Below are 26,674 nucleotides of genomic sequence, written 5' to 3' on the forward strand. Positions count from 1 at the left end.
AATAGGAGAATGATTTTCTTGATCATGTACAGAAAAAGCATCTGCCTGTGAAAAGACTAATGGCTTTGTTGTGTTAATAGTCTTGTTATATTGTATTTGACTATTGTACACCAGCAAGTGAGCTCAGCACTGTTTCAGTGAGGCTTCATAGGGAATGCTTGGACAGTGGTTACTAATGTTCCTTCAAGACATGAGAGATGAGCATTTGAGTTTATATTAGGCAAGGTACTTCCCAAAAATGTTACTTGTCCTTTAACATTTCAAAGTATGAATGCTTCATTGCAGCTCCCAAATTTGGCCATTCCTACATTTCCTTGGATGCAATCCATCCATACATAGTCAGCAAGCCAACAGACCATTTACACTTATGTATATTATCATTAGTGTATTTAGCTGGTCTTAAAAATTATTTTGTCATATAAGCATATTAGATCTGGTGCCTAGGCATCTTAATGGAATATGTTATACACTGAAAACATGAATTAGTAAATAGAAATAGAGTTTGTGTCTCCAGTTGATCACCTTATTTCAAAGTAAGAATGTTTGCAACCATTGTAATCGACATTGAACATAAAAAGTCCAATGGGGAAGGTTGCTTTAAATTCCAGGTCTTGACTGATGGACATCTGCTGGTGTACTCTGCATGCAAGTTTGAATTTCTCTGTATCAGTGGTTTGTTTTTCAATCTTAGTCTTGTCCCCCACTCCCATCCCCCCCACGGCTCAGGGTCCCATCCCACCCGGGTCTAATCTTGCAGGGTAACTTGTCATTTTTTCAGCAGCCACAGACTTGACAGTGGGCAAAATCTACGCTGCCATGATGATCATGGAATACTACCGCCAGAGCAAGACGAAAAAGATGCAGGCCCTTCGAGAGGAACAGGTAGACTCCATCGCAAAGAAATGTCCTGAATGCCAAAAAGAAATTCTTGTTTCTATTTCCTCTTTCTTCCTCTTCTAGGCCCTCTTTTTTATGTCACACTCTCTTGCGCTTGGACTGAATTTTGCATTTCTTCTGGATTTAAAAGCATAAGAATCATTTCTTATACGATTAAATCCAATATAGACTCCCAGCTACACTTCCAAAAAACGTCCTTCCTCTATCTCAGCCTGCACTGCTCCCTTAATAGCATGCTACGGGAAAATCGTGGTCCTTTCTCTTGTACCTTGTTGCTCCCTCAGCCAGCCTTATACTTTTAACTATGCTTGCCAACAGAGGTGTGTAGCTATCTTTTTTCTCTGGCTAGTTAGCAACCTTTCCTTTTCCTGCATTGGACTTTGCTTTTCCTTTTCACCACGGGCTGTTTGAACGCAGTGATGAGGAGTAATATCACAAAGGTTTACCCGATTGACAGCTTTGATTTTTTGTTCTTGGTATTATTCTGAAAAATTATGATGTTGATGATACCACATGGCCTTACCTTTTGTTCCCCATCAGTGCTCTTTCCCTTCTGTCAGTGAATGCCTTTGAGATGCACTTGCTCCCGCTGTATCTGTATTTTCAGTCCACATGAAGAAACATCTCTCCACTCGTGCAGTACCTCCTTTTCACTCCAGCAGTTGACATCAAATTTAACAAGCTACAAAAAAGTCAAAATTTGCTACCCATTTTTATTGAGACATACTTGCTGTGATTGGATTGTCACATTGCAGAACAAAGGAGTGTATTGATAGATGGAGAGTATGCTAAAAACGTTTTCCATTTAAACAATACACCCTTGCATATACAATATGTGTTGGTATGTTCCTGAATGCAGTCATCCCATTGGAATGAATGGAAAGGTCCATACAGGCTCTCTCAACATCAGCAGTACACAAGGACTTGAACAAGTTCTTTGCCCCGTTTGTTCGTCCCACCATCTCTACTGTGTAATTTCAGAATTCCTCTCCTCCATTTTGACCTTGTTTTTTACATTAAGCCTTCATTTTAAAGGAAGAATCCACCCAAAAATGTCTTACACAAATGATAGTCAATGTCTTTAATTATTTACATTACTGCTACAGATAAGTATCAGAATGTTTCTTGGTTTCTAAAACATCAGACAAGTCTAAATGGTTTACAGCTGGACTTCAATTATAAAGAGAAAAAAAGAAGAAAATAAATATTCTTTTCATTCAAAAATTCCCTCAACAGATTAATATAAACTGCAACAATTACTCACTTCATTTTGCTTTAAGATCGCATAATGGACACACCCTGGTATTCAGGAATTAGAAAGCATTTTTTGCACACATGTCGTTCTTTAAATACACAAATATTTATCATAACTAATGTAACTGTCAACTACATGTAGATGGGACATGGCAGCATTTTTGAAACAGTCAATGAAATGGAGAAAGCAACAGGTTGGCAGGAAAGAAATGCAACAGAATTTTAGCCATTGCCGTAAAGTTTTTGGTTTCAGTAATGGTGATTCATGGACTGTAGTTGGCCAAGAATTGGCAAAGAGTGTGGCAAAGGTTAGCAGGGAATCTACAAATAAATACAAAAATGAATGCAAAACCTTCGCCATGCACACGCAATTGAAGCCTATAAATAAGGCTGATTTTTTTTGTCTTTTTAATTTAAATTTTTAATTCCTAATGGCACGTTCCAAACTGAAGACATAAATGCCAATTTAAGAAAAAATGTGCATAAGGACTGGATCACAAAAAAAGTAAAGAAAATCACAATATAACACGTGACGGGCTAAGGCACCCAGGACTGGATTTTTCTTCTAACTCCTCACATTTGGTGTCTTCTCTTTCTTCTTTGTTTGTTATCCTTCTGTGTGTTCCTCAAGTCTTGTTTTTTGTCCATTGTTCTCCTCAGTGTTTGTTTGATGTGGCTCAGATATTTTTCTGTTGTCTGTCATTCTTTTGTCTCTTCAGTCTGTTGTCTGTATTCCTGTGTTCCTGTCTTATCATGCCGTCTTTTGTCCTTTTGATGATTTCCCTTTTATCCTTCCAGGAAGCGATGAGACCCTGACTCATCAAGCTCTCACTATTTGGTCAATCCAGGTTGATTGTCACCAAGTTGCTCTAACCAAACATCATTCTCTCCCATCTCTGTTCTCAAATCTGTCTGTTTGTCTATCTGCTGTTTGGTTGGCTGTTGGGATGTTGAGTGGAGATTCCTGTGACCAGTGACTTTGTATGTAATCAGTAAATCACAGGACCATTCGTTTGGACATAAGCCACAGCTGAAACATATAAAGCCGCCATCTTTGTTCAATGTTTGGTGTTCACGTTTTCACCGATCTAAACGGTTTTAGTTTCTCAGGAGGCATCACTTAAGCTAGCCAGTGCCAACTGGAGCCATTTACCTAGACAAGGTTTGACAAACTTCCCACAGGCTTTAAAAGGCAGCATTTGTTTACACCTCCTTCTGAAACCAGATAAACTCATGCATAAAGATAAATCTGTCATGTAAGATTTAAAGACTTCAACTTCAAGTGCAACTTCAACATTTCTATTCCCAACTTGCCCAGGTATATAAGCAGTCCTTCTAATGATCAGCTTTTAATTATCCTTGTAGCCAGTCAAGCTTACTGTCCAAAAGTTCATTCTGATGTGTCAGAGGAGATGTGGATGTGTATCTGTTTCTGAACAGGCCTCCATCCATCTGCACTCACTCAGTATTCAGCATTTAGCTTCTAGTCTATGGAGGGACTAAACACCGGCTGTTGCTGTCATGAACCAACCCCTTTTACACAACCCTCGAGAGGACTCCATTACCCAGGATTCCGGGGGGAGAAGCTGTCTGACCTCTGACCCCTTTACTCTACTGGTTCAGGATTAGATGTCTTATTCTCACAAAATGACATATCACTCAAACAATATTCCTACATGAAGATTGTTTGATGATTATTTTGAGTAGAATAATTTTTTGATTATGTGTTTCATGGGTGTGGTAGTTTGGTCTAATACCTGTGATTTAAGACCTAATGCCAAAGGTAGAAGTTCCTCTTTGACACTGATCTGAGATCATCGTTACCTCCCTGAACGTTAACCCAAAAAGATGCCGTGGTCAAATAATTTAAGAGTTCTCTTAAACATGGTCACACCTGTTCAGTGCGGTAAGCCCATCTCAGATCAGTGCTCTAGCAGGGAACCTTACCTTGGATACCCACAGCCATGTGCTTGCCGATGGTGCCCCCGTGTGGGTGCATGCTGCGAGTGCATCCTGTGTTTGTGTCCTGTGTCTGCCCCCTGAGTGTGCCTGATACCAGCCTGCAGGCCATGTCGTGTATCTCACACAGAACCGAACGCCATTAATGTTTCAGCGCATGAAGCCATCCTCTGAGGAAGGGGGCATGGACGGCCAGGGGGGGCAAGGACTGAACGGCCTCCCCAGCACCCAGCCAGACAACCTCAACAGCATGTGAGTAGTCTGCAGCAGTGGACCAGGCACCTACATGAAATGGATTGAAAGATCTGCATTTAGGATGGAAAATCTAAGAACCCATCATTATTACATTAGGATTATTTTGACATTTTCGTTCCAATAAAATCAGGTAGCCTACTTGTTTGTTAAAAGATTTCCAATGCCTATTAGTCAACTAAGAATTTCTTAAGTAGCAGGCCTTGCTTATCTTTGTCCTGACTTGTGTGTTTGTGTGCCAGACCTCCTGAGGGGGGCATGACTGAGAGCCAGTCGTGGGTGACGGCAAAAGCCCAGGAAATGTTCCAAAAGACGGGTAACTGGAGCCCAGATAGACCCTACCCCGAAGATCTCCATGACAACCGTCACAATCCGCAGGTAGTATGAGCACAAACATATATGCTGTCACCTTTGTTACACACAAAAGTCCAGAAGTGGCTGAGCGTAATCCCTAGTCAATGAGGCCAATATGTTGAATCAGCTTGAATTATTAAATACACTGTGAGGAACAGTCCTCGTGATTCCTGCTGTAGCACTGGGGGGGCAAAAAAAAAAAGGTTGAAATTAAGAACTGGGTATTTAAAGTGACGGGGGAAAGGAGAACTCAAATATTCCTTCTCCTTCAGGTAAGTCTTTTGTTTCAAATAATCTTCTCTCATTCACATCTAACCTCAGAAGTGGTTGGATGGGAATCTCAGGTGTAAAAGATGATGACTGGATTCTTTTATCATAAAACACATACGAAATTGGCAGAACTTAATCCACTTTCTTATCACTGATATGAAGTGAAGGGATTGAGAGCTTCGCCTGAATGATCTGTTTGAGTGTCCTTGTTGTGAACAACTTTTACTCCATCGTCGCTCTTACCAAGGTTGTAGCAATCTCCAAAAAAGTAGTTGTGAGGTCCAAATGTGAATCGCTGGATGTTGGTGCTGTTACTTCAGATTTACAAGACTGTAGTATCTCTCTGTCCTATGAGCTCTTTTCTTTTCAAACCCGCTTCTCTGTCCCTTTCACCATCTTCCTGCTTGAAGTCCACATCTCTCGTACTCTTGTGGTCCTTACATCCTCCTCTCTGGTCAAAGGCTTGGATTTGGGAGAAATTGTGTCTCCTACTCACTGCCCCTTCCTTTTCACTTGTCTGTCTGGATACCCCTAGCCCCTCATCTCTCTCTTCAATCCCATGACTAATTATTGAAATTGAACCATGTACTGATAAAAAATAAAAAAGTCAGAGTGAGAAGTCAAATTCGAAGCTGCATTTTACATTAGAGCCTGACCTCCTCTTTTAGTATGGACATGTTTTGCCCCAATATGACTCAGAAAAGTTAACCCAAAGGCTGGTTTCTAATAAAGAACATTTTTATAGAGTGTGTTATAAAATTAAACATTGTAAATTTTAGTGCAGACCTTCTGTGATGCTCCGTTACATTTGCAGTAGACAGTGCAGAGAGGATGGAGTCGGAGCACCCTCTGCTGGACAAGCTACTAGTTCACACAATTTGTAAATCATCCAGATGTTTTCCACCAACAGAACTCATGGAAATTTCCAACTTGACACTGATATGTCTTTGATATGCCCATATCGGCTATACTTTCTAAAGACATATTGGTCTGGCTCCATTATGAACAGTTGAAGTGATAATAGACTATCACACTATGATTTTAAAGATTTAAAACTACTGAACTACTCTTATAAATACGAGTCTCAGAGACTCAAAGGCAATATTTAAACAGAGAAAGGTTGCAACAGTTTATTTAAACATGTTGCTTTTAGGATGAAGGAATTTTAGTCTTATGTGCATGAAAGTAACAAAAACATGATCAGCTTCTTGGAGAGTTTATTTAACCTCACACCTCAGTCAATGCTTCCCATTACTAGTCAACGCCTCCCCCTGTCAGAGCCCCATTCTCAGCTGGCAGTGGTCACGCCCCCTCTCGTTGTGTTTTACAGACGGTAGAGATGAGGGAGATGGGGCGGGACGGGTACTCCGACACTGAGCCCTATCACCCTATGGATGGGCATGGGCGGACCCTCTCCATGCCCCGCCTCTCGGCAGACAACCAAGTGAGCACCTTCATACCACACTCACCATCATCACTATGCCTGTTAGCAAGGACAGCAGAAGCCAATTTGAAAAGTCTCTATTTGCATCCCAAACAGAGAAGTCTGAAATATTTAAATACGCTTCTTGTTTGATACCAAGCAACAATGTAAAAGATATGTTTAAACAAAAACATATCTATTGGTTTTTAGGGGGGGGGGGCATTTCTAGCTGGCTTTTTTGTTGTTTTCTTTTGCATGAGAAACACGTTTGACCTTCTACAAAATGTTTGACAGGATGCAAAGAGGCTGTGAGACTTTTTTTTAGATTCAGCTTCTTCTGTCTGGACTTCCCAGTTTGTCTCCCTTCCTCTCCCTTCCGCCACCATCCCTCCACCTCCTTCACTCTCACCCTGCAGAGCTCCAAGAAAAACTGCATGCCAGCGCTGGAGCAGAGCTGAATAAGTGCACTAGATATGCTTAAAAATTCATATCTAGAAGAACTTGCAGAGTACCTTGTAGCTTTCCACCTTCACCACTCTTTTCCATTTCCATTCAATCCTTGGTGTGTCTGTCCTGTGCTAACTGTGGCCAGAGGTAATATTTGCTTGGATGGAGAATATCCAAAATATTCATATTGTGATGCAAAAAAAAAACATTCTGGATTGATTATTTTCTAAAAATAAAAATACAACCAAATTCCAGTAAAAGGTACAGAAACTGCAGTTTACACATTCATTGTATTTAGTAAGTTTATTTGATAGTATGTTGTGCCCAGCAGCTGCTGTGACATATGTGTTTTTGTGGGTGAGTTAGCAATGAAAAGTTGAATAGCTAATAACGGCACTGGAACTAGCTAACATATCTAGCGTCACGTAATTTATCCTATTATTTTAAAGGACGTTCAGTCATTGAGTCGAGTAAATGAAAAGTCCCTTGTTCCCCATTACTTGTCAAAGTATGATCACTTCTGGCTTCAAAAAACACAATGGCAATGAAGCGCCACTTCAGAATTTGCAACTGATTTATTGGTTCTAAAATTTGCTCCCCATATGATTAAAGAAACCTGGTTTGATTTCAGATTTGTAGCCACTCAAAGTGCTTTCTGTATGTCTCAGTAATACACTCGCACAATTCTTTTGAAAAAACCTGAAAATAGAAAATGTTGAAATTTACAACTAAAATGTTCAAAAACTAATAAGTATGACATGTGAACGTTCCCATGAAGCCCCTGGATACAGTTACACACACATTCACAAACACACACCTCTGCATTAAGTCATACTCAAACATGTCACTGCATTGTGTCATGTGGCTCTCACTTTGGTATGTTGGTAACTCCATGGAGTGTATGAACATTAAGAAGACGAGGTAGAAAGAGTGTGAGACGAGTATAGCAGGTATTAGGACAATAAACGATAGTTTTTTAGTCCTTTAGGTTTCACGTTTATGCAGCAGGTGCTGTTGATAATTGAACATATGGAATATAGTAAACACTATATTGTAAACCAAAGTGGGTTTTTTTTTAAGAGTGGGTAGTTAATGATTTGAAACTTTATTCATTCTCTGATGTTATTTTGACTCATCCACTTAGTTTCATAATCTAAACTCTTAATATACCGTACTATAGGGCTAAAGTTCCATGCCTGTGCTGCTGATTGAAATGCGTTCATGTTCAGGCTAATAGTTATCATTTTACATGAATACTGAAGTGATTGTAGTATTTTAAATTCAATAATCTGTACAATAGAGTCAAATGCTTAACTCTCCACAACTCACATTAGGCTAATATTTACTTTACCCGGTTTGTATGCCTGTCTTTTTAAATGTACAAGGGAACAATCAGTTTTCCCTTTTAATACATGTTGGGAAGGGCTCTGCTTATATTTTTACAAAGTGCTACAGAGAGTTACATAATGTATTAGGCCAACCTGGTGTTTAGAATCACCGTGTCAAGAGAAAGTGGCCTGTGTCCTCTAATGTCGTTTTTTGCGCTGGCGGCACCTACAACCCCAATTTCAGAGCGTTCCTCGCCGGCTTACGTTTACTATATCTTAAAGTTGTCTTGCAGCACTTCTGTTTGCTCACCAGTGACAGTGAGGTCTGTTTTGAATGTTCCAAATGCTTAGTATCGGCTTTCTGTCGAGGAAATGTTAGACAGAAGATGTAAAAGGGAAGGTGTTCTGGCATTGACTCTAGACCTGGAAATTGTACCCTCTAAAAAAATGGGCTGTGTGCAAGAGATAAACCGTGCAAGGTAAAGGATAAGTTTCTAGATATAGCCTAGTTTCTTTGATATTAGTTGATATCTGGAGTCCCACCTCTTCTGGATTTTGATTGGCCGCTGAGGGAGAGGCGACATTGACAAGTGGCAGTGTTCCAAATGTTTTTTTGTTTTTTTGTGAGTGCTGCAAGCGCAGGGACAAAAAAAGGCCATGGGAGTTTTTGCACTTAGGGCACTGAAGATTCTAAAGTTTATTGGTTTTTGTTTAGAAAAGAGTCACTGCCAGCGCAAAAACTGCAGTTTGGTAACACAGACCCTAATCAAGTTTTTTCCATAGGATCTTGGTTAATTGCAGAAAATAATCTATGCGGCATAGAGAAATGTATGTTACTAAAACGTTTTCTTCAGAGGTATAATTTTAACAAATAATGACCACTTTATGGCAGAAGTAAAAAGCAAACTAACATCCATGAGTAAAATTCACATAATAGTGTTTGAGCCTCCCACTGTCAGAGGAAAAGGGCCTACATGAGAACATGTTAAATTGTGTTCAAGAGAAAGGAACACCTATTGCCTGGTGATAAGTGCTAGCTTATCACAAACCGAAGGAAATTAGTCTTTGTTGATTTAAACAAACTATCTGAGCCCCGTTAGGTGCCTGTAGATTTCTCTCTGACTTTTAGGTAAAAGTCTTAGTGTTTATAGAATCAATATAGTTATCTGATACTAAAAACAAGATTTGTTAATGTAGTTAGATAATAACTCCAAATGAGTTTAGAGAATGATCTGGGTGCCTGTGTGTGTGTGTGTGTACGTGTATTTATGTTTTGGGTGTACACTTTATATGTGTGTCGGTACACTGTTACTTACTGCCTTCTAACACTGCTCTGCCTTACAGAGAGCTCATGCTGTTTCGGTAAGTGTGTGTATGAGTGTGTATGGATGCACATGTATCTTAAATTGTCCTCTGTCCTCTCTTGCTCACTGGCACACCCACCTCACTCTTCTGTGTGTGCATTGGCCTCTGAATTAACTCGGTTCTCCCTCTTTCTCCTCTCTCTGTCCTTTTACTACCTCCTTTTCCACCCTGTTCTCCTATGTTTATCCTTCTCTTCATCTTCACTTCCCCTTTTTTTTAATATGTGTCCTTCCTCTATTTCATCTCTGTACTTCTAATCATCTTTTTCTTCTCCTTATTCCTCCTCCTGTCCTCATATCTTCATTCTTTTATTCCCTGGCTCTCTTCCTCTGTCCTCTTCTTGTCCTGGCGGCTATGCTATGTCGGGCCTATGCTCTATGCGTGTGTGTGTGCTACACTGCTCTGCTCTACGTATCATCTCTGTGTTTGCCTGCTCTGCAGCGGAGGAGACACAGGCCTCGCGGAAATAACCTCAGTGTATGTACCTCTCTCTCCCTAGATCTCCTTTCTCTTCCCCTCTTCTATAGATTCCTCTATCACTCTTTCAACTATCTTCAAACTCTGCACCAAAATGTAGTTGACGGTTCTTTCTAACTCGTGTAAGATGCCATGTGGGTGGGTTTGAACATCCATAATACAGCAAGGCAGGTGACAGTTGCTATCTCAGTAGTCATCTTAATTTCTCACGCTCTAAATGCATGGGCGCCACCAGGGAGGTACTAGGGGGCGCTGCAGTAGAAATTAAACCGTTAACTGGCATTAGGAACCCTAAATCTCAGAGCACCCTCTCTGAAAAGTTGAGCAACCCCATAGCACCAGCAAAAAAAAAAAATCTCTGGCACTGCCACTGTCTAAGGGACTATTCAGAATTACCAACACTACTTATTTGGCTTTTAGCACTGATTTTCCAGTTACACCAGCTATGTGTAGGCTCAAACATTAACTAGTTTGAATGTAATTTCTAATTACGTTCAAATTATTAAACTACATTTAAGGTGTTACACAAGCTCAGATAAGAGGTATACGTTGTTATCCTATTGGTTACACCTCAAATCTCCCCCCTAGTAGGTGTAATGTCCTCAGTAAGTTTCTGGTTGTCATGTGACATCAATTTGAAAGGTGAGATCATTTAGGTGGATTAGGAGGAGTTGTTTCTTAACTGACAGCAGTGTTAACGGATGTACCTTATGTAGTGCAACCAAACAATGACACAACTTTAGTGACAAAAGTACTTATTTCAAAGTAAGGTTTAGAGAGGACAATGCACCCTATCGAGAAAGAAGTTATAAATAGCTTCAGGCATCAAATCTTGATTTTATTCTGGGATTCCTCTGAAGCACTTTCTTGATTCAAAACTCAGCCATCCTTTATTCATCTTAAACTGGCCCAATTTGTAATCAATGTAACCTCTGTCCGAAAGAAGCTGTTCTCATTAATGTACCTTTTTGGCCATTCTCCAATTGAGCCTACACTCTTCTAATTGGCTGGCTTTAAGAAGCCTACTGACAGGCAACGGAGCAACTCCCCGCAACAATGGCATCCACAACAACAAGTAAAAGGAAGCTGTTTAGAAGAGTTTAAAAAAATCTTGGTTACCTAGTATTCAGAGCAGGCTTACAGAAAGTTGGATAATCATAAATGATCCTTGTTATAAGATTGAGCTTCAAAGTTTGTGTATGTCATTATATTATCAGTAGGCAATCAATAAATTTCCATCAATTGGGTTAATGGATGTGACAGAACCATTGGGCTCAGGCTTATTGAAAAAAAAGTCAATATAATTCCTGACAAACCTCCCCCATTGCACTTTCTTGAGACACATAATCAGAGTTAGATACATAGATCTTTATTCAACTAAATTCATTTTTGAAACACAAAGGAAACTGGAAATCCAGTGTGTTGACAGTCCTCAAACTAAATATGTAAATACACTGAAAGTAACAAATGCAAAGACATGCTTGGCTAATACAATTTATTCTGATTTCCAAAGAAGAAAGTGAACATGTTTCATTGTTGCAATATTTAAAGCGGGCACATGTCATGTCAATGTTCTCTTTTTTTATATGTGGACATTTGTTTTGAAAGACACGTGAGGCCGATAAATGAAATTCATTTTCTGCAAATCAAAAGAGTAACCATCTGAGAAGAGTTGATGCAGTAAAGCCCACCCACGTGGTACTCCAAGCTCTTCAAAACCAACTGTGACCTAAATTTCACAATTTAAATATACTTTGGTTCCCCTTTTTTCTATCTATCCTATGAGCTCTTTCTCTTTTCCCCCTCTCTATCTGTCTTTCCCTCCCATGTCTGCTCGTGTTGAGGTCCCCTCTGCTTTTCATCGTTTGTTCTTTGTTACGACTTTCCCTTGGAGTTCAGCTGTTTTGCAGCGTGTGTGGAAGTGTGTTTCTATGTTTGTGTTTTAATGTGCATTTCAGTCTGCTGCATTGCCGCAGACCGAGTCAACAGTTTGTGACGAAAAGCATGGACTGGCCTGATGTGCATCTTTTGGCCCGTATGCAGGGTATTGGGCAGCTTCGGCATGTCAATAGTCATGCATGACATGGCAGAGCTGAGTCTTGCCATTGATGTGATCAACAGGAAAGAAACCAAGGGAAACAAGGAAGAGTGCTGCCTTAACAGTGACTTGTGAAATGGGTTGTAAAGTTGGACTGTATGTGTGTGAGTGTGTAACTATAATAAGTGTATGCTTCATGGTAAAATGCTGCCGGCTACCCAGAGGGCATGCATGGCTTGTCTTAAACATTAAAGAGTGTACAGACAGCCGTCTGTGTGTTGTGCAGCTCCTCTCTGGTGAGTGATGTTGTCCAGCCTGCTACTTACAGACAGTAGCGTGCTTTCTCATCAGGGTGATGAGGCCTTTTGTTCTGGGTTTAGACTGTCAGCAGGATCCTATCCTGGTCAGAAGAGCCAAATTATGAACCCAGCAAGAAAATCCAGATCAAATCCAGACTTCCAGTTTCCTTTTCCCCCCTGATTTGCATCTGAACAAATGTCAATGTGTTTGAGATCATCTCAATGATCCTGACTTGAATTTCAAAAGATTTTATCATGAGAACCCCTATGTTTAAACCCTGCATTGAAGGATTGAAGGAGTTTCAAATAATATTCTGCAAGATTTTTCAATTGGGTTCTTGTAGAGCATTTTGACCAGGCTCTTAATTCATGGAACGTAAGTTTACATCATCCACATGGCAGTCATGTTTGATTACTCTACATTCACATGCGTCTTGGATGGTCCAATTTCCTAGTTGGGAGGTCATTATTTGGGCATGATCAAGAGGTTATAAGTCACAAAGAAACAACATGGAAGGTACAAAGTAGCTTTAATGTAGTAGGGCACTCTAAGTGAACAGAAACCCAATAGTTACAACTTAATACCAGATTATAAATGATTGAGAAAAATGATGTATTCAATATGTGAGCAAATAAAAGTTTGTTCAATCTAGCAAGCATTTACTTAGATATGCCATGTATCTGCGTAATATGACATCAAGTCTGTCAATCGGCAACATTTACTCTGGCTCTTAAAGCTGTTGTGTTAGCTTTATGCCGCTTTTTGTGAATTTTCAAACTGTTGTTTGACCAAGACAAGCATTCTTTGGACAAGAATATATGATTATGACATTTTTGTGATTGACAAGATAAGAGATTAAAAAACTTCATTCAAATTCTTAGGAAAAGTCTTTACTGCTATATATTTTTTTTTTTTATCTGTTCAAACTAGCAATTTTTTTTTATCAAACCTTAAATATGAGGGGGGGGGGATAACAGTACTAATGACAGTGTGTTAAACACTCCCTGTTCCAGCTTCACAATGGAAAGAAAATGGCTTTCTGCCCTGAGTGTCACTTAAATTAAATATGGCTGCCATCTGGAAAAGTCAAGTCAACTATTGTGCCTTGTGCATGTGAGGCATGGTTTTTTATAACCGTCCATGCTTGCTCTCTGTCCCTCTGCCTCTTTTCTCCCTCTTTCTGTCGGCTCCCTGTTTACATTTCTCTATCTGCTTTACTCCACCATGTTTTGGTAAAGCAGCATGATATTCAAGCTCTTGTCAACAGCTTAGTAGTTTGGGATTTAAGGTGCTATGGTTCAAGCTACTTGAATTCAAAGACTATAAGTTAAAACACAATTTAAGATGGGTCAAATAGTGCTTAGAAGTCATATAAATGATTTGTTTCAGATCTGATGGGTAAAGGTCACAGGACAAAAGAAGAGCCAAAGTGTTCATTTAAAAAAATAAAAAAGAATTTTCCTAAACAAGAGTTTTCTTTGGTTCTGCTATTTGACCCAAGTCAGATATTGTCATTTAGTCGGCACATATACTCATTGAATACATAATCTGAACCAATATTTGCAGCGTGAACTGAACATGGAACTGAACATAGACTCCAGAAGTCAGGATGCATTCAATCTCACGTTTTTTCTCCTCTGTCTTTCTTTCTCCCTTTCTTTCTTTCTTTCTTTATTTTTCTTTCTTTCTTTACCTCTATTTTTTTCTCTTATCTCCTTTCTCCTCATTTCCCCTTCTGTACTTTCTCTCTTGCTCTTCCCTTCTGTCCTCGCAGACCATTACTGACACAAGTCCAATGCATCGCTCCACCTCCAGCCTGGTCCATGGGCGCACAGGCCGGGGCGTGAGGCTGGACGACTACTCCCTGGAGAGAGTGGTGTCTGAAGAGGGTCGTCACGGAGGACGCAGGCACAGAGATAGGAGTCATCGTGCCTCGCAGCGCTCCCTGACCCGATACACCGATGCAGACACGGGTGAGCCACTTGTGTCATAGTGAACTTATACCACATTTAATGTATATGTAAGTTTTGACATTTAACAGCTGTAGATATCATGATGTGTCACAGATGTTGAACTGTATTATATAATTGTGAGCTCAGCAGCTTCTGGTAGCTTTTTCATAGAAAGTGCATATTTAGCACCATTCAATGGCAAGATTCCATACAACCTAATGGCGGAAACCACCTTTCACTTGCACTTTTTATGTTTCAATTAGCATGTAGAATTACATTATGCAACACTCAAATTTAGTTATATTACTGATCCTGGATAACATGTGCTTTAAACCCCCTGGACTGTGCCCTTAATTGTCTCATGGGTTAATCAATTTGCACAAGTATCAATCAGTCTCTATTGTATAGCACCAACTCCTGACTGGTAGATGATTCCAAAGGACATGGGCCTGATAACTCATGGCTCTACCTCCCATAATACATAGAGACTGTAGGTACCAAAAGCATTCTGGGAGCAGAATGTTCTAGAGGGGTAGTACGGCACTAATAGCTCTTTAAGATAAGATGGTGTCTGACCATTATGAGCTTTGTAAGTGTAATGCCAATTCTTACTTGGCATTACAGGAAGTGCTTTAAGTTAATTTAAGTCCAATTTATCAGATTGTTCTCAGTTAAACATGTGCATGATAAGTTCTCTCTGCACACTAGTTAGCCATGGAGTTCCACCAGGTTCGGTGCTTGGACCAATTCTCTTCACCTTATATATGCTTCCCTTGGGTAATACTATGAGGAAACACTCCATAATTTGTTTTTACATATCCATATCAAGGAAGCCTGATGACACCTTTAAACACCACATAGGCTTTTCCTCATGAGTGGATGGTAATGTTGTATTGTATTTTATGTAAGCCTAAAATGAACATCAATGCAAACTCAAAAACAATTGCTGAGGCATTTATGAATAATCTGTTCACTTATAAAGCTAAGAGAGCATCACAGTATTCAACACATTTTATGTAACTCAAGTCTTGGCACAAAGAAGTCCTTGAAAGGAACATTCTGCCAACAGATAGCCCTCTCCATAACTAATTGTGATTGCAAATTGCATGATTGAGCTGTGTAACTAATGCAACTAAGCTGCCACTGTTAAACTCTAAATCCCCTTTATTATTTGAGAGCCCTCTTATTTGGTTGAGAAGATGCTTGTCTGCCTCCTGGACTCTGAAGTAATGATGGTGTTTTCAATACATTTTCTTTTCTCTATGTTTGACTGCACATATGTAGTAGATTATTTTGTAGATATTTTAATCTAAATCCTTTTTAAATTAACTTTCCCATGTAGAAGAATGGTTTATCCACTACAGAAATCTGTTGGTGATGTTGTAAAGAAGTATGTCTTTAACTCGGGGAGCACACATCCTAACAAAGTAACAAGATGTATTGTGTCTACAAATGTAAACTGAGACATCTCCTTGCTAGGCCTGGGCACAGACCTCAGCACTACTACGCAGTCAGGCGACCTTCCACCTAAGGAGCGCGAGCGGGACCGTGGCCGGACCAAGGATCGTCATCATCACCATCACCACCACCACCATCACAGCTCTGTTGACAAGGAACGCTATGGCCCAGACCGCCACGACTACTCCCATAGGCATCCCCATGATCGCCACTGGTCCAGGTCACCTAGTGAGGGGCCCGATGGACGAGGACACAGACAGGTGGGCTTCAAACTCCACTGAGTTTAAAAAAACATAAAATAGGGGACAGCTTCCTAGGAATGTCCAGTATGCTATTTTCTGTTATTTTCTTGCTATTTCCATAGATGTAGCATTCCTTTTTTACAAAACGTTTCACTTAATTTACCGTATGCACAAAATGGCCTTATTTTGCTGCCATGTCATGCGCAGACTGAGAATATCAAATACTATTATTATATTATTATAATGTCAATGGTCAACAGAGTACCCTGTGCACAATGTCATTCTACTGTGTTGTCTGTGAAGGTTCTCGATCTTCTAAGTCATGGTAACTTCAAAGTTATATTCATAGAGGACTTTTGAAGATGTTTGCCTACAATCCAAAAGGCTTTATCAGTTCTAAAGTGACTGGTAAATGGAGCTGTGTTCCAATTGTATCAGCAATGGGAATCTGGAAAATCTTTGAAGACCCTTTCACACATGAATTCCAGACATTTAGATCCTGAAAGGAAAAAAGTATTAATACGATAAACTCGTCCTTCCTCATATCTGTCACTTCACGTTAAAATGTGGCCAAATAAATTAAAATTTGACAGATTCCCTATAGATTTAAAGACATTAATTCAGCAGTACACAATTTCATCAATATTTGGGTTTTAAAAACCTGAGCATAACTAAGAGGAATGGCCACCATGTGGATACGACGAATAATGCCTCAATAAAAGCTCTATTATCCCAGACCATGTTCTGTACTATCGTTGTGGGTACTTCAGTGCTGGCAATGATAAATTATATCAAAGGTTTTCATATTGTTGGAAAAACACAGGTCCCCCTCCCCCAAAAACTTCTTAGACTCACCTCTTAAACATCTTTTAACATCTATTCTTCATTTTTATCTTTTTAAAACATCTTTGTCTTTTAATAATTATTTTATATCTCAGAGATCTTTCTTTTTTTAAAGTTGTTTGAATGTTGTTTGTCTCTTTTTACTATCTTTATCACCCTCAGTGTAACATTCTCTCACATCAACAATTCAACTGTGGGCTACTTTTACCTTCAATTATTTAACAATTAATGATCCATAGTCCACATTAAAATAAAAATGATGGGCCTTAGTCTACACAGACAGCCAAAAGTGGACAAGTGACACTTCGCTCAAGTCCATAATACTGCTCTACAAGTACAATTTTGTTCCTGTAGCGTTCTATCAAAAAACTCCCATGGCTTGGTCACCAATCTTGGATGATTAATGTCCCCCCCAGGGGAGGTGTGTCTCACCATTTGAAAACTGCTGCTTGATCTCATACCTAGTTCAACAATTCTTAGTATATGAAACACAGTAGAGTAGGTTGTAAACACTCTTATCCAAAATAGTTCTAAGAAACTGGTCAGTTTTCAAAAAGGTGACAACTAATTGATTTTGTGAAGTGAGCCATAACCCTTGACATTTCCATCCTCTAGAGCAACTGTTCCACTGTACCAAGTACAAAATCATACAAATCTAAGCACCAACTTATGGATTTCGATTTCTTTTTTTTCCCTTTTTTTCTTTTATCCTTTTTCCTTTTTTCACTGTTTTTCTCTCTTTTCATTATTCTTCAATGTGACATTTGGCTTCTTGGTGTAAATTTTTTGCCCCATCACTGTCATTTTAAATGATTTTAAATGGTGTTTATCGCTTCTCTATCTTTCTGTCTCTGTCTCTTCACCACCTCTTTACTGTATTCTGGTCTCTGGTGTCGTTGTGGTGCATTTTGATTTTCCTTGTTTACATTTTGCTGTAGGGCAGTAGTTCGGTCAGCGGCAGCCCAGTCCCTTCGACCTCGGGGACCAGCACTCCGAGAAGAGGCCGTCGCCAGCTTCCCCAGACCCCTGCTGTCCCCCGTCCACATGTCACCTACTCCCCTGCCGTCCGCAAACCAAGCTATGGCCCCCCAGGGCCTGGTCGACTGCGCTCTCCCTCCCCCCGACACTTCTCCCCACCAGACCACGACATAGGCTACCACCACAGACCTGCGTCGAGACAGGCTTCTCCACACCACGGGGGTTCCTCATCCCGGCACGGTTCACCACGCTCTCCGAGGCACCAGTCACCCCTCCATGGCTCGCCCAGATCCCCCCACAGAGGCCGGTGGAGTGGGCCTCTGCCAGGAGACAGTATGGAGGGTGATGGGCCCTTCTATGAACGCGACTATGAGTATGAGCGGCACCATGAGCCCCCTGCCTATGAGCAAAGCCTATCCCATGGGAACCCTCACTCACATGGAGGAAATCCTCACCCACACCCACGCTCGCCTAGGACTGCCCGCCACGGGCCCCCTCCACCCCCTCACCCACATTCACGTAGGGTGCCTAATGGCTACCGTTCATCGTCACCTTCCCCACATCGTAGGGGGCCACCTGGGGTGCCTCCCCATCCGCACCACCGCCCTCCCCATGCCCGAGGGCCCCGCAAGGGTCCGCATGAACCTTACAGTGAGACAGACGAGGATGACTGGTGCTAGCAACCACAGGGAGTAAGGGATACGGGCAGGAGAAAAAGAGAAGAATAGCAGCCTCTGGTGCTCTGGCCTTGGTCATGTAGTCTTTAGTAAAGTGAAGTAGGGGGACATTTTTTGGGGGGTAGAACACCCCTCTGACCCTCCAACTTCCCCCTTAAGACTCTTAAACAGAGGAGGGGCAAAGGGGATGGGGGTGACGGTGCTGCAGATTTTGCAGTTTGTGTGTAGGACTCAAATTAGTGACGGAGCAGCACACGGATAAAATGACAAAAGACAAATCCAAGACAACTAAAAGGCGCGGGCTGGGCCCAGTTTGACGCTCCCTCTCCAGGTCTCAAAACTACACGTCGCAGAATACAATGCTTGACCAGCAAGGACGGGCTGCAAGAGGAGGAAGAGAGAGGCGTGGGAACAGCAAAGCGAGGGAGTAGCATGTAAATGCCTAGGGATTATCACAGTTTACGAGGCCTAAAAGCACTTCTCCCAGACTGTTGTGTTGTGGGTTAGTATTTTCAGATGTTTACTGTCTGTAGCTGGCAAGTCTGCAAATTTAAAAGCCTAAAAATGAGCTGGAACATGGAGTCCACTACTTTGACTCTGCTTGTTTGACTGATGTGTTTAAAGAAAAATATAACAAAAGCCAGGAGCCCCCTACCCATACATGCCAAGCTATGCCTCCAGAAAATCAAACTTGAACAGTTAAGAACAACAATGAAACTTTACATGACAAACTATGAAAAGAAAAAAAGGGAGAACAACCACTTTATCTCTAACCTTTTTCCTTTCCAAGGGACAGAACCAGGAAGCTCCGCCTATACTGCAAAAACCAGCCATTCACAGCGCTGGCTGATATTTGATGAGTTTTATCATCTCTGTTTACTGTTAAAGACTCACTCAATGCTGACGGAACTGGTGTGACATCACTTCCTGTCCGGTGTTGGTCGTGGTTGTAGTGGAATGGGGCAGGGCACAGTGTTGTTTCACTTCCTGCTGATTGCGCTATGAACAGGGTGGGCTCAGGTAACTTGAGAAGGGAGTTGGGCACTTTGTCAAACTCCTTCCTTCTCTGTTTCTCCACTCGTCGCAAAACAAGGGATGACCTGACAGGAAATGACATCACACAGGTTGAATGTGGCGGAGGAGAGGAAAGGAGGGATGGGGAAAAGACTAATTTCTTCAGTATTTCTTCTATTGATTACTTCTCCTTCTTGTTCTTCTTGGACATTGGAGCTTGGTTCTTCTGTTGCATTTGCTCAGCCTCCTTTGATCTTTTTGATCTTTGAGTCCAAAATTTGATGGAAACCTGCATGATTGATTAAATACATACTAGAGAGGAAATCTAACCAGTGTGGGTGGGACCTGGGGGCTTTATAGAAAACTTTGAATTTAGGTTTACAAAAGAAGTTCTCTTCTTTCAGACTCTCTCTCTCTCTTACATCTCAAATGGAATTTTGGTTAACTTTTTACCTAAAAGAAGTTCTAACTTTCGGCTATTTTGTCTGTTTTCTGCCAACACGGTTCAAAAGTTTCTATAACTTGTTTAAAAAAAAAAAACCGAAGAACAGTGCAGGACCACATTTAAGTTTCCTGTTGTTCTTGAGAAACACGAGGGAGAATGAGTAAGGAGAGAGACAGACTTCTACCACACTTGATTTATTATTTTTGATGATGATAGTCTTATGAATAATGATATCAATGTCAATGCAAAATGACAATGACAATGATGATGATGAAAATGATGATTGATGATATGTTGCTGTAGATTTGTAGTCATGTTATTTGGGGTTTAAGTATGCTATGTCCATTTTGTTTACATGCATTATATTTTGATCTCCCTCCGTTCAATGACGTTTACCGGGTTCCTGATGCTTTCTTGCAACATTTGGTGCAATTGTGGCATAGGAACAATCGTTAGGGTTGCGTGTTGTAACGCAACTCTTAAGATACACTCTCTATTCAGAAGGTTGGAGGGCAGGGGAGCTTTGGTACTTGACTTGCAAGGATTTATGGGGTCAGTACTCTTGTCAGACCAACCCAAAGATCAAGAATTTAGGCTCAGAGGCAAGGGTAAACCAGAACATTGAGAAGTGGAAGAGTTTTATACTGCAGAGATTTAAATCAAGCCTGTTTTACAAAGGATGAATTCTTCCACTGGCAGCCAAAAAATAACAAATCTCAATGTTTCCCTCTGTCAGGTTCTGTAGCTTTGTAGTGAGATTGATTCCTGACAGCACAGTATTGGTGGTATCGTGTTGGTGTCAGTATTATGTGGTGGTGTTCTCCTATTTAACCCCTGGGGGGCAGTTATCAACACACATTATTCTGCCTGCCTTTCCCCCTCGACAGGACAGCCTCGTGGCCACATCCTGGTTTCTAGACCTGGAGTGAGATCCCTGCTTATAACTATCTCTTACATCATTGGAAGATACATGAAGTCCAGTCCTAGTCAGGAAACTTGGATGTAGCCTTGGAGATGCCATATCTGTCCGATTGTCAGTCCGTCCTTTGTTTGCCTGTCTGTGCCAATGCTGACCCCAAGGCCCCCTCCAGCCCCCTCTCTCAGGTCTGGATAACCAGAGAACAGTCACCAAATCACCAATCCAATCATTCAAGGTTGTAGCCAAACTGAAATCTCCTCTGCCAACAGCCACTTCAGTATCCACAGACCTCTCTTTCCTCATCGATCTTAATTATTTTCTGTCCATTTGCTTTGACATCTGTTATTTCAGCTTGCAAGAGAGTAACACTAAAGGCATTACAGGACAGAAACACTGAGGAATAATTATTTCATCCTTCTTTTTCTGAGGGACAATTATAGAATATTCAATAACTCTAGGACATGAAGATAAAGTATAGATAAATATAGATGATAAACTACATATAAATCTAGGTATAATACAGTAGATTTAGTTATAGATAACAAAGTTTTTAATAATAAGAATTTCAAAGATTTATTTATTTATTTTGCATACCGCTCATGACACAGTAGATACTCTTGGAAACCTTGCACTGTTTTCTTCACAGTCGATCAAGCCAGAAAATGAACCCTTGCCCACGTGTTCTGACTATGCAGACCTCATAAGCGTCCTCATAGTATTCTTTCAGAGGATTAACTGCAACGCTGTAAAAGGGAATAATAATATAGAAGCACTCTGATTTATGAAAATGTGAAGATTGGCACCACGTTTGCACACGTCTCATGACATCACACCCACGACAAAACCTTTTTCATTCAAGTACTTCCAGCTGATCCCCCCCCCCCCCTACACACACACACACACACACATCTTTCTGTCCTGTCCTGAAATGTTTTCCCTCCAGTCCTGCTGTTAAGCATAGTGTAGTAAAGATTTGGAAAGCAGGGGGGTTGTTTTGTTGGTTGTTAATTTGTTCAACAGAAGTCGAGGGGCGCACACCCAAAACCCTTCTGCTCTCCCCTCCCCTCCCCTCAAGAGAGGCTAGGCAGGAACCCCTACAGAGCCACAGTGCCTTCTGTATCAGTCATAGTCATCAGTACGCAAATCTCCTCGCCTCTAGCCGCTCCCGCCTATCGCCCCCCCCCCCCCATGTACACTCTGTAGTTGTTGTGATCAACCAAACTACGCCTTAAAAGTCAAGTCTAACTGCCTCTCATGTTAACATAGAAATATTGCGAGCAGTAATTTGAGGACTGGGCCCTGTGAGGCAACAGCAATGAGGCTAGCCTTGATGTACAAGATTCCTTATCAAATCTGGGCTTAGATTATTCAAAATCCCTTTCAAACAAAAAGATTGTTGTGTTAACCAAAAATAAAGAACCAAGTCAGAGAGAATATTAATTGTTGATACTATTGATGTTGCTAACAAGCTAGGCCTCTTGGCTTTCCCCCCTGTTATACCAATTCTTCACAAAAAGCGATGCGAAAGAGCTAGCAAAAAACCTGATGATTTCAGGTCTTCTCAATGAGAATGTCCTTGACTGCACCACTTGTCAGTGAACAGTCCAGCTGAAGTTTTGCCTGTTTGGCACTCCATCCACCAAAGTTTGAGCACTCGCTGTATGTTATTAAGTAGTGTTAGCTTTTGCATATTGTGTCCATCCAAGACATGTCGTGGGTAACGTTTCAGAAGGTGTAGTATGAGGTTTACAGAGGTGCAAAGCAGTTTGCTTACTTCTCAGGTCCAACTAGAGTTAGGTAGCTAGCTAGTTAGCAAATGTAGAAAAGAATCAGCTATAAAAAAAAAAGCAGGTCACACATTGAGTTATTGTATGGTTTTACCTGGCATGGGGTCAGACAATATGTTGACCCCACCCAGACTCCCTCCTGTCACTAACTCATATTACACACTCTGACCCCTCCACTTCCCCATCAGCAGCCTGCAGACACACCAGCACTTGACGAGGTCAAGTGTGTTGACTGGCAGGAAAAACCCACCTCCATTTTGGCTCCACAACACCACTTGCTTGTCCAGAATTGTAACAGCAGATCCAAACAATGCACAACAATGCCCTTGTGTGAAATCAAGTTGTGTTTTTCGCTTTTCCGAGAACACTACCATTGGGGAGTAGGAGTGGATACAATTCTTTCTTTATCTTAATATTTGTTTGGCAGGGTTTTTTTAATGGGGTTTAGGGGTGTTGCAAGATTTATTCTGTCATGGCTTCTCTCCAAATCTGCTTTCTGTATGTTTACCCATCAGTCTAAACCTCTAACTAATCTGGGTTTCTTTGAATTTCCCTCTATGTTATGGGGTAAAAGAAAAATTAACAAGACAAACCAACCCATCCACTCAGTCGGCTGTGAAATTGTGTCAGTGGGTCAGTCTTGAGGCAATGTGTCGACAAAAACACTATTAAGGGCTCTCTTTAAAAAAAAAAGTACACAGTGGGTTTTAATGTACAGTTGTGCTGCCAAAAGTTGTGCTTATGTAGCTGAAGCCACGCCGTGGTCTCCCCTTTGTACAGCACTAGATGTGTGCATGCGTGTGTGTAGGGAGTTGAGAGCAAGGCAGGGATGGAGGGAGGGAAAGGCGGGTGGGTCAAAAAGCAATGAGAGAGGTTTTGATAATTAGAATGTTCGTTTATGGGATGGACGGGGGGGGGGGGGGGGGGAGGGGGATTGTGGGAGGGAGTGCAGCAGCAGAGGTTGTAGTGATTTAAACACACAATTTCACAATGGCACTGGACCACTTTTCAGGCTCATCCTCATGCTCAGAAGACATTTCATCATTGTCACTCGATCCACACATCACATGGTCACACTTTGAGGGGGGCTGCAACAGGAGAACACTACTGCTTATGTTGTGTGTTTGTGTGTGTCTGGTAGTTTGTCAGTGTACATGTTTGCAAGTGTTCTGAGGTCTGAATGAGCATATTTAGGGCTATAGCTGAATATTTTAACCATTGATTAATCTGGCAAATTATTTTTTTATGTTTAAACACTTAGTCATGTTGTTAATAAAATATCCAAATAGTTTTTAATAAAAGCCAATATTTGTACACTTCATACATTTCCAGTTGTTTTTGGACTTCGCTGGAATACACCCATTTATAATTTAAAAATAAGGCTTTCTCTTAATTCTAAATCCTTTTCTTTTTTTACCAAAAGGGGATTTAAGTTCCCGAAAGGCTCAATATACATTGTACATCTTGTAGTTTGAAATAAGAAAAATAGCAAACCTGACAAATAACCAATTATATCAAGTTGTAAATTATAAATTACAATGGAGGGAGAAGTTACTGTTAGTACCAATTGCAAATTATACAGAGAAAGGTCACAAAATAGATAGTAAACAATTAAAGAGTTTTGTTTTTTAGCACATAATCAAACAGACAAAGACATCATCCTAGAACCAACAAATTATTATTTTAATCAATACATTAAAAAGGATTTGTTTTAAATATTTATTTACAATCCCATTTATAAACATTTTGGTTTGTGTGTGTGTGTGTGTGTGTGTGTGTGTGTCTGTGTTCTTTATATGCGTCTGTGTTCGTATGTGCAAGTGTCCTGACACCATCAGCTACAGTAGGTAACCCGCAGTGCCTTAAACTGTACAGGACACAACAATTTCTCCCTCTGAGATGGTCCCAGTGCACGTAATCAAGATTTTCATGTCCTCATCCCCATCTTCATCCCCTTCCCTCCCTCACTCACTCACTCCTTATCTCCTTCTGGGATCATTCAAAAAAGCCTGGATGGGTGAGGTATTTTTTTAGAGGGTGGGATAGAAAATTCTCTCATTTCTCACACCCATTATCTTCCTTGCGTCTGTTGTATATTTTGACTGTAATTCCTGTGTATATAATCCATAAACTTTCTGAAAAACTCACGGGTTCATCTTCATTAATTCTGTCTCCTCTGGCTGTGTTTTATTTTTTATTTTCAGCATGGTCACATTATGTTCTTTCTGCTCATATTCTTCATGTAATACCATTCATAAACACAAGGTGGTGGGATTTAGCTTTCACCATTATCACTCTTTATGCAAGGTGTACAGCATGTCTCTGTACGCAGCGTAGGTTTAATGAGTCCATGCCAGTATGTGTGGGTGTGTTTTGTCTGAGAACGTCAGTCTGAAATGATGTGGATTTGTCTTTGTCTGCACATTCAGTTCTTTATGAATTCAGCAAATACTAGGGATGATATTTTTGATCATTTCTGCACTTAAATCAGTCTTTCCTCCACCTGATAATATGCTCTCTCAAATAACAGAATGTATTCACAAGACAAAGAAAGCTTGTGTACAAATAGAGAAGGAAAAATACCTAATTCATTATATTTAAAAATAACTAATGGCTAAAGCTACTGCTGGCTGTTAACTAGTCACAAATAATTGCCAAAAACCAGACACAAAAAAAAATAGACATTGACATGGACTTGTGTCTGTCTGTGTCCATGTGACAAATTTATGTCAATTGTTTATGCTACTTTGTTATTTTCGTCTCCAAAGTTGGTACTGTATAGTCTACCTGTTTCATGGGCAGCTAGTTGCTATCTACACTTTCTGCCATTTATGAGTCAATCAATCAATCAATCAATCAATCAATCAATCATTCTTCATTTGCATAGAGCCAATTTATAACAAATGTTATCTCAAGACACGTACAGGTGCTGTTGCTAACTGCACAAAATGTTAACTATAATTTAGTTGCTTAAAATGATAAGTTTTCTCAAATAACCAAAGAAAGCCTGTTTACAAACTAACAATAGAGAAACAAGTAGGTATTGAGACGTGATGGATTAAAGTTTTACCCTGCTAATGGTTAGATACCAATGCTTGACGGCCAAAGTGCTGTTATCTTCTGATGCGTTCAGCAGACACGGAGCAACATGAGCATTCATAGAGGCTTTTAAATAATGTCAAATGCTGATGCTCTCTTCAGCTCTTTTGGTCTACACCTGTTCCCAACAAAAAGTAGCCTACATCTGGTCCCTCTAGTTTCTAACTTCCAAATCGCAAAGAGTTCCACTTTCATGAATTTGTTTGAAGAAGCATCAACTGAGCTAAGCACTAATGTGAGCTAATATGAACTTATTTGATAAACGCACTACCAACTGCAAGGGCTCAGAATATTTTTAAAAAGAAATACAAATATAGTATTGCCTTAAACACTGCTGATTAAGGGGTGCTGGCTTTGCCCTGTTGGTGGAACGAGGTTTGCCTTGTTGCGCTGGATTGGGGTTCAGCCCCCAATCCAGATGCTATTAGGTGCAAGTCATCCACGCTCTCTCCCCACATTTCCTATCACTCTATGCCTTTCCAATCTAAAAATAAAGGCAGAGCACTGAAAAACAATCTTTAAAAAAAAGTGCTGATTACTTGTGCTAGCTAGCTAGCTAACCTAAAGCATAAACTTGCAATGAATTGCTTTCAAGGCATGATAGTTCAAGTGTTTCCAGCTTAAAATTAGCCACTGATGCATGATAGTTAAAGAGTTAAGCAGCTAACTGTTAGCTACTGAGGCATGATAGGGTTATCCAGTTTACTGTTAGCAAACTGACACATGCAGCAGTCATAGAGCACTTGTAGGATTGCTTTGAAGCAGAGCTTGTGTTTGCCTGATGAAATTAAGATCAGGCTCCTAAGCTGCTTTAAATGGTAGCTAGATGATAACTTTGTTCGTCTAGTGCTGGATAGGCAGATACAGAGTGTTTAAACAACTCCTGATGTACATTT

General features: G+C 40.6%; 2 protein-coding genes across 2 annotated transcripts in view; one reads left to right on the forward strand and one right to left on the reverse strand.

Moving 5' to 3' along the window:
* cacna1ab (calcium channel, voltage-dependent, P/Q type, alpha 1A subunit, b) overlaps positions 1-24,826 on the forward strand; it is a 100,029-nt gene extending 75,203 nt beyond the window's left edge. The window contains exons 40-46 of the mRNA XM_061053765.1: positions 779-882; positions 4,265-4,362; positions 4,605-4,740; positions 6,317-6,430; positions 14,139-14,337; positions 15,796-16,034; positions 17,798-24,826. Of these exons, the coding sequence (XP_060909748.1) occupies positions 779-882; positions 4,265-4,362; positions 4,605-4,740; positions 6,317-6,430; positions 14,139-14,337; positions 15,796-16,034; positions 17,798-18,517 (1,610 nt within the window). The 3' untranslated portion in view covers positions 18,518-24,826. The remainder of the gene's footprint in view (positions 1-778; positions 883-4,264; positions 4,363-4,604; positions 4,741-6,316; positions 6,431-14,138; positions 14,338-15,795; positions 16,035-17,797) is intronic.
* man2b1 (mannosidase, alpha, class 2B, member 1) overlaps positions 20,557-26,674 on the reverse strand; it is a 117,038-nt gene continuing 110,920 nt past the window's right edge. The window contains exon 26 of the mRNA XM_061026873.1: positions 20,557-20,567. The gene's annotated coding sequence lies outside the window, so the exon portion shown is untranslated. The remainder of the gene's footprint in view (positions 20,568-26,674) is intronic.

Source organism: Labrus mixtus, chromosome 2 (assembly GCF_963584025.1).
Source record: "Labrus mixtus chromosome 2, fLabMix1.1, whole genome shotgun sequence".
NCBI classification, from domain to species: Eukaryota; Metazoa; Chordata; class Actinopteri; order Labriformes; family Labridae; genus Labrus; species Labrus mixtus.